Source organism: Myotis brandtii, unplaced genomic scaffold (genome assembly GCF_000412655.1).
Source record: "Myotis brandtii unplaced genomic scaffold, ASM41265v1 scaffold929, whole genome shotgun sequence".
Lineage (NCBI taxonomy): Eukaryota > Metazoa > Chordata > Mammalia > Chiroptera > Vespertilionidae > Myotis > Myotis brandtii.
The window spans coordinates 709,598-718,488 of NW_005371832.1; the positions used below are offsets into that span (position 1 = coordinate 709,598).

Sequence of the window (8,891 nt, forward strand, 5' to 3'; positions counted from 1 at the left end):
GAAGGAAGGAGGGGACCCCCCCCACCGGAGGGCGGGGACCTGTGCGGACCGCGGCGGATCCTAGTCTCCGTCCCAGGTGTTTACCTGCCCTCCGCACTGGAAGTTAGGGCTGCTGCCTGCAGGCTTCCTGGGGGCGCAGCGGCCCCTCCTCCCCCAGCGGTACTGTTGAGTCAGAAGTGTCCCCCACAACCGAGGGCGAGGGGTGACCCCCTTCAGCCCTCACCCTTTCTGTTTACTCGCTTCCCTCCGGCCCCTCCCTCCCCCGTTTCCCCCGCCCGCCCAGGGTCTTAGACAAAGGGAGGGTCTGCTCTCTGGGCGCCCACACACTCGGCTCTGCACGGGGGAGGCCCAGGAAAAGCCCAGGGAGCCGCTGCCAGCGGGGTACCAGCCTGTGCCAGACACCAGCGCACTCCCTCGGGCCTGGGCTGTCTGCGCGCTCAGATGGAGAAGCCGGGGATGGGACCGGGGAGGCCAGGGAAGCCCCTCCTGACCCTGAGCCTGGCGGAGTCAGGGTGGTGGATGGCTGCAGGCATCTGAAAACACCGTGCCGGCCCTCCCCGGGCTCCGGCTGTAGGCCACCCTATCACTGCATCTTTCTGCGTTTTATACCCTCTGTAACTGCGAGGCAACCAGGCAGGGAAAGGGCAGGAATTCCCTTCTTGCCTATGATCCAAGGCTCTGGGCCCCAGGAGGGTCACCCATCCGTGCTAAATTTAGTTCACCTGCCTTCATTGCCACCCCATTACCTTCACTGACCTTGATGGCCACTGTGCCGGGACCCACAGAGGGTGTTGTAGCCTCAGCCCCTGCTGTTGGATTCAGTTCGGCACCCGGATTGTCACGGCAGGGACACCAGCCACTAGCCACCGGACAGGAGCAGGGCAAGCAAGCGGTCGCCTCTCCCTGACCCAAGGATCTCACACCAGTGGGTGAACAGTTAACCACATGCCGTTTAGCCCTTCCCAAGCCTTTGCTATAAAAGATTAAGGGCAGAAGGAGAGAGAGGAAAGATGACCTCTGATTGCTGCTAGCATGTGAGCTGAAAGGAAAGGGCAGCGAGCATGTTGCAGAACAAACAGCAGGAGCAAAGGCTAGGAGGGGCTGGGCGGCTGGAGGCATGGTTTAGGAATTTACAAATACACGTGTGCCGCCAAGAATAACTCTCTGAGGCCCGGACACCTCCCCTCGCCTGTGTAGCAAGCATTTATTGATCCCCTTCGGTGCAAGGTACCATTCTAAAGTCCTCGTGTTGCTGACTCGTGGAATCCTCCGCTATCAGCTAGCCCATGATGTAGGGACTATTATTATTCCTGCTTGACAGGTGAGGAGACTGAACCACAGGGAGGTTAAGTAACATGTCCAAGATCACACAGCTTTAAATGGCCAAGCCAGGACTTTCTTCAGTGTACAATTTAATGATTTTTAGTAGACTGACGGAGTTGTGCAACCATGACCACAACTGGGTTTTAGAACATTCCATTACCCCAGCATTTCTCTCAGAGGCAGAGCCAATATTTGAACCCAGGCAGTCGGGCTCCAAAGAACATGCTTTTAGCCAGTTTGTTGAATTGACTTCGTGGAAGGTAATGCAAGGGTGAATTTGACTTGACGGGGTATCTGCCTGAGGACACACACACACACACACACACTTCTCTACATTTTGTCCTGCACTGAGCCAGCTGCTGGTGGGGATCATTCCCTCCGGTGAGAGAAATGGGGGCATGGTGCATCTCCATGGGGGCACCTCCAACCAACTGCTGCCTTCACCAGCCTGGGCAGGGGGCAGCTCCTCCCATTACCCAGGGCTGGGCTGGGCCGGCCGCCAGCTGACTCAGCCTGGTCGCACCCTGCACACGGAGGGGTGGGAGACACCGTGTGCTGCTGGCAGGATGGCTCTCCAGTGTTTGCGGGGTGTTCCACCAGGGCCGGTGGGCGTGGCAGAGGTCCTCTTTTCCTGCTGAACAGGACAAGTACTTGGAGCTGGGGATGGGAGGGACCAGGGCTGGAGATTCTAGGATGTGATAGAGATTTCAGACCTGCCTTAGGGTCCTGCCTCTGCCAATAATGTGAGGACTGGCCAGTCTCTGGGCCTCAATTTTTCCTTCCGTTAAATGGGGATGGTGTCCAGTCTGCCTACAGATGACTGCTTGAGGTTTGTATATGTTAGTGCTTTGAAGAGCATTGAAAAGAAATGCCCTACAGCAAGGATTGGCAAATTATGGACCTGGCTCAACTCTAGCCCATGGCCTGTTTTTGTAAATAAAGTTTTATTGGAACACAGCCAGCCACACCCACCATTTACATATTGTTTATTGCCAATTTCCTGCTAAAGTGGCAGAATGAAGTAGCTGCAGCAGAGACTCTATGGCCCACAAAGCTGAACATAATCACTAGTTGGCCCTTTATTATTGTCAGGTTTTTCCCAACCCTGAGCTCTCCCTGCATCAGTTCCTCTGCCTAGCATTGCTGTAGACCAGAGGAAACGGGCATGGAGAGCTATCCTAAGGTCTCCCGCGGTCCCTGAGTCTGTGATACCCTCTGCGATGCTGGCGGCATCCAGCCCTTGGAGAAGGTGGTGGGACGTAGCGGGGAAATCAACCTGTGTGTGAGGGAAGTCAGGAGTAACCGCTTGCTCTGTAACAATCTGTTTGCACAAGGGCAGGCTGGGTGCAGCGGGTAAAATGCAAACAGTCCGTGAAGGTGGTGATGGATACACTGTTCTTTGAAGAATTTCTCTAACATTTATTCCAGAAGCTGACTTCACTTGAGGGCTTCATGTAATGCAGTTGCAGTCCTAACGAAGCCCCCTGCCTTCCCCAGCCACTCGAGGGTCTTGGCAAATCCCGAGATGGGTGCTGTGGGCTCCTCCCTGGTCTCTTGGGTTCCCTGAGCCCAGCTTCTTTATCTGCCGCCACCCACCCCAGCCCGGCTCGCTGGGGAACTCTGTTTCCCCTCCAAATGTAAATCACCTTTGTCACAACCACCGGGGACACTTATTTAAAAACTAGAGGTACGGTCCCTAGGCCTTCCAGCTGCCAGCTGGGGCCTCTCTTCCCTGGCTGCTGGCCACTGGCTGGGGCCTGCCTTTGCTCCATGCCGCCCCCTGGTGGTCAGTGCACATCATAGCAAGCGATGGAACTCCCGGTCTCCCTGTCGAACTCCCGAGGGGACACTTTGCATATTAGGCTTTTATATATATAGATGCCGAAGTCAGGGATCCAAGTCAGAATCGCTGGGCTGGGGCCCGGGGTCTGGATTTTTAGCAACTGAAGATTTGAGAATCCTGGGGTTTCCTTTCCCAGGTGGGAGCTGGGCCACTCTCTTCCCCTAAGGCTTCCTGCAGGTTCTAAATAATGTGTGGGAACTGTGGCCAGCTCCTAATCAATGCTCCTAGGGTGGCTGCTGGTTCTGTCATCCCTGCACCTAGGGTCCCCTGACCTGAGTCTCAGGCCAGGCTAAAGGGTAGAAAGCCACGACCCCCAGAGGCTGAGCACATATTTCCCGCCAGGGCCTGGCTGGCACCTGCCTGCGGAAAGCTGCCCTGTGCGGGGCAGGGCTGAGAAGGAGACTTGTTCACCCCGTCCCCTGGAGGTGTGCTGTGGTTTGCTGGCAGTGAGAACACACACACACACACACACACACACACACACACACACACACACACACACACACACACACACACACACACACACACACACACACACACACACACACACACACACACACACACACACACACACACACACACACACACACCCTCTCTGCTGCCCGTTATATAAGCTCCTCTTGTCTCCACAGCTCAGTTCAGAAAGACAGGCCCTCCCTCCAGCCCTGCGGACCGGCTCAAGGCGCCCCTTCTCTCCCAGCCAATAAATTAGTAACAATAATAATATTGGCATTATCAGTATTTCCTGAACCAGGCACTATGCTAAATACTACATACAATTTTCTCAGTTGAGGAAAGAGACTCGGAAGGCTCAGGTAGGTTACAGGACTCTCATTTCAGCTCAGGGCGGCTCAAGCAGTAAAGGGCTCCCTGGGACCTGGTTGAGCTCAGATTCTGACGGGTCGGTTAGGGATGGAGGGAGACTGCACTTTCCACTGGTTCCCAGGCGCAGGCCTCCCGCAGGTCAGAGCCTGCTTGGAGTAGCACGTCCCAGCTGGGAAGCTCAGGGCCTGTGTGCTGAGCTCTGCCCCCATCGCTCCCCCCAAGGCTGCTTCCTCTCTGCTCCCCCTCCTCTGCTCTGTGGCTCCTGCCCCACCCCAGCCCAACCTTCAGCGTCCCCTCTGCCCTTGGACAAAGTCCTCTCTCTGGCGCTGGGGTCAGGCCTGCTGGAGCTTGCTGGGACAGACTGGCCTTTTCAGGTTCCTGTCATGTGGGCCTGTTAATTAGCGATGAAGGGCCTCATTAACGCCATTGTGGGTTTCATTCACATGGGGGGGAGGGGGGAGACACCTCCCATCCCCCACTGCTTCCCTGAGAAGCTGGGGCTCCCCTGGTGGCCAAGGATTAGATGTTCTACTCAGTGAGCTAGAGGCAGGGGAGGGGGGCTCTGTTTTGGGGTTCTGGGTTACTGTAGGTCAAAGCAACAAGCTCAAGCTCCACCCCTTTCTGAGCCCTTGGAATCCAATTAGAGATGTGGCCAGTGCTGCCGGGGTCATTTGGGGGCTCCTATCAATTTGGGATTGTACGTCATCACCCCCGCCTTCATCCTATCCCTGTTGGCTTCTTCCCTCCCATCCTAATTTTGAGAGGCTTTCTGCAAAATAACAGTAATTTATCCCAATTTGACAGGTCGGGGAGCAGCCTGAGAAAGTGCTCAAAGCCATGGGGGGGAGGGGTAGAGGGGGTTCTGATTCCTGGGTTCGTTCGTGTCCTCCAGGCCGCACCCACCTTTGAGTCTCACTCTGGAAAACAGGACCAAGGGGAGAGCTGATGGGCCCCTGCACTGTTTCCCTGCGGTGCTGGCTGACACCAGAGGAAACCGGATTCTAGAGTTCGGTGCCTGGGCGTGCGTGCTGGCCGCTATTGCTCACCAGCTGTGCCACCTTGGCAGGGGACTTGACCTCTCTGAGCCTCCGTTTTCCCATCTGCAAAATGAAATAACAAGAGTCCCTCCCCCACAGGTTCGTGAAGGGCACTTGGAATCGTGCCTGGCTCATCATACAAGCTTAATACGTGGTAGACATTTGCATTTTTGTTATTAACATTTTTCTAGTGGGGACCTGTCTTGGATTTGGGGAAAGAGCTAAGTAACTGTCCTGGACCTCAGCTTCCAAGGGGACCCAGGGCAGCTTTGGGGCTGGGGAGGGAGAGCACTTGACTGGCTGTCAACCTTGAACTGCGTGAGAAAAGGAACCCCCCAAACCTGGTGGGGGGCTCCAGATTTGGGGGGAAAGGGAGGGAAAAGGGCTGGGTGTGAGGCAGCAGCTTGTGCCCAGCTCTCAGCTTCCCCAAAGCTGGCCATTCCCCGCTCCACTTAACACACGTGTACACACCTATACAGCCCCAGACCGAGAGAACCAGGCCGGCCTGTTTGGGGAGAGGCAGCGAGCCATGGGCCGTGTGTAAGGCCCTGCATTATTTGTGCCTGGCACCCAGCACCACCAGTCAGGGCCCTGTATGGGCCCGGGACCCCTGCTGCTCTGTGACCTTGGGCCAGCCCCACCCACTCTGGGCCTCAGTGTTCTCACCTACAAAGAGGGTAGCCTCAATGTCCAGACTCCGAGTCCCCCCCGCCCCAACACACACACACAAGAGAGCAGTGGGTCACCTGCCTCCCAATTACTGGGCACAAATGATCTACTAGGCGCTGTGCTGGCCTGTGATACACTTTATCTCATTCAGCCTCACACCAACCCGCCCAGCAGGGACCATCGCTCACATTGACAGAGAGGAGGAAGCAGCCTCAGAGAGATCTAGTAACACTCCCAGGCCCCGCAGGTGATAAGGGATGGAGCAGGGACTGGAACCTAAGTTTAGGTGAGCTCTGTACCCCTGGCCTCGACCCCACACCGTCCTGCCTCCCCTCCCCGCCGGGGGTCTCCGGCCCGGGGCCCAGCCTGAGCTGTGGGCTTCTCAGAGCCCAGGCACCTTCAGCCACAGGCTCAGGTTCTCCTGAGGGAGGAGGGAGTGCCCGCCCCAGGTTGGCGTCTGAGGTGAAGCCTTCCTGCTGAAACAGGCGTGGCACCAGAATTATTCTTGAGCCAGGTGTTTAGAATATTAGGTGGTTTTTATGTGAACTCGAGCCCTTGAGGGAGTGTAAATAAAAGCAAAGCCGCCTTCAGATCCTGTCCATCTGGGAGGGAAAAACAGAACCACTGGCAGGAGTCCTGTGCACAATCCCGCAGAAAGCACTTCATTTGGGGGGAGGGGGGAGGGATTGGGACAATCCCATGAGAAAGAGGACTTCATTGGGGGGAAACGGATTGTTTTAATGACAGGGTTTGGGTAAATAGAGGCAGGCCTGGACTTTTTTTTCTCCTATTTTATCACTGTCATTTTTAGAAGAATTTGCCAGACAGAGAGGCTTGAGTTTGTACCTCGACAGGGCTGTGGCCCACCTGGGGCTCAGGCTCTGTCCAGACCTGCCTCCTGGTCTCCCAAGGCTTCCTGGCTGCTGGGATTGCTCCGGGGTCTCCTGAGGTACCCGCCCCCTTTCTCTGGAAGCTTCTGAATCCACGGTGGCTCCCTTTCCCGCCTTCTGATCCACCGGGATGTTCCTCAGCTGCCTCTCTGCTCCGTGTGACAAGTTCAAAACCTCTGAGACCCCCAAGGACCCTTCCAGGGGGAAAGGGCCGTAAACGGCAGACACAGGGCGTTTCCAAGTTCCAGACGGACAAGACGCTAGGATAGGGCCCCTCTTTTGTTTCTTTCTTTTTTTTATATTTTAGGGCTTAGGTTATAGATAAATGGGTATTTTACATGGCAACATGCTGTCTTGTGACAAAATTACAAAGGAAATCAAACATTCATAGCATTTGCATGTATGTCAATATACTGAATGTTAACAAATTGATTATTACAGTCCACAAGTTCTCTCCAAGTACTTATTCAGAGTAAAGTTCTGATTTATTTTTTTAATTGAATGTATTGGGGTGACCGGTTAATAAAATTATTTAGGTTTCAGGTGGACAGTTCTATAGCACAGCATCTGTACACTGCACTGTGGGTTCACCACCCCAATCCAGTCTCCTTCCATCACCATGTGCCCCCTTTGCCCTCTCCCACTTGCCCCACCCCTTTACCTCTGGGAATCCCCGTCCTGTCTGTGTCTGTGAGTTGTTATGGACCCTCTTTTCTGATCGTGCAGCCTCCTCATGTCCTCAGAGAGCAGGTCGTCCCACCTCCTCTCCGTCACCCCCTTCACCCCTCACTGTCCCTTCCACCCTCAAGAGGTGGCCTGGCCCCCCTTCGCCTCCTCAGTGGAGGAGGGGCTGCCTCTCAGGACGGCCCATCCTCGGCCCATCCTCGGCCCTGACCCTGATCGCTGTGGAGCCGTGTATTTGCATAGGAAAATCCCCAGGGTCGGACTATTGTCTTTCTGTGGACTTTGACTTTGAGGCTCAGAAAACCTCGGCCCTGACCTTGACCCCGGAGGACCTAGCTTACGGTGGTGGCCACACCTGCCGCCCCTGTTGGTGGGCCTTGTGCAATCCTTGGTGGGCCAGCCCAGGTATGAGGGGCCCAGGGAAGGTCTGCCAGGTCTTAGCCACAGCTCTTTTTTTTTTTTTTTAATGTATCTTTATTGTTGAAAGTATTACAGATGCCCCTTTTGTTGTTTTTTCCCCATCGACTCCCTTCACCCTGCACCCACTCCTCTCAGGCCTTCACCACTCTACTTTTAGTAGGGGGGGCGCTTAAAACAACATACATTTATTATCTCATAGTTCTGTGCATTAAAACTAAAGTGTCAGCAAGACTTCCTTCCTTCCTGTAGGCTGTGGGGGAGAATCTGTTTTCCGAGCCGCCTGTGGTCCTTGGCTCATGGTCTCCTGCCACTTTGAAGGCAGCAGCGGCCCGTCAAGTCTCCTCACATCACACCCTCTGGCTCTGCTGCCTCACCCCTTCCCCGACTCCCAGCCACACCTCTGAGAACCTCCAAATGCAACTGGACTCGCCAGAGGTGCCCCAGTGGGGAGGGAGCCACCGGGCCTTCCACCCGCCTCAGCCCAGCCCCTCCCGTCAGCGGCTTTTCCAGAGCACAGTTGTGTTCTTAGAGAGGATTTCCCTGCTAAAAACAGCCACAAACCAACCGAGACAGCAGTAGTCAAGGCTGAGTCATGGGACCTGTAAGGTGTTGAAAGGGCCGGCCTGTGTGTGGGTCAGATCTGACTGTGCCCCGACCCCTGCACAGGCCTGGGCCGGTGGCTTCACCTCCCGCTCCTCCCAACTCCGTGACCAAGCTGAGCCTCCTTCCCCTGCCCCTGAGCCCCCACCTCCTGTGAATGGTGGCATGAGGACCCCCCTTGGGAGCGGTGTGTGTAGTGGTTCAGAGATCAGCCCAGGACCAGAGACCCCAGCTTCACCGCTTTGGGGCTTCGGGCAGCAGCGTATTAGACCTCTCTCTGCCTCCGTTTCCTCATCTGTAAAATAGGGGTAACGATTGTGCAAATGGCATGGGGCTGTTTTGAGAATGAAAGGGGTTAATACTGTTTAAAATGCCTGGCCCGTTAAAATTGTCCCGTAAGTTTTACCTATTGTTATATTACTTCTATGACTATAGTGATCACCTGGCCAGGGTGCTTGCTTCTGAAGTTCCTAGATGCACAATAACAGTAGCCATCAATCTCATGATAACCCAGCGGTAGACAAGAGGCTCCCTGGACCCCAACACGGTGCAGAGATTAGCGAGAGGGTCTGCCTAGGAGAGTGTGCCTCTCACCGGGTC

At 55.3% G+C, this 8,891-nt stretch overlaps 1 protein-coding gene across 1 annotated transcript in view; it reads left to right on the forward strand.

The window, feature by feature from the left end:
• Positions 1–5,844: 5,844 nt before the first annotated feature.
• The window catches only part of LOC102264122 (chromosome unknown open reading frame, human C6orf132), a gene marked incomplete at its 5' end in the record, with an annotated part of 35,666 nt that continues 32,619 nt past the window's right edge, over positions 5,845–8,891 (forward strand). Inside the window, one exon of the mRNA XM_014532965.1 lies at positions 5,845–5,983. Coding sequence (XP_014388451.1) covers positions 5,845–5,983 — 139 coding nt within the window. The remainder of the gene's footprint in view (positions 5,984–8,891) is intronic.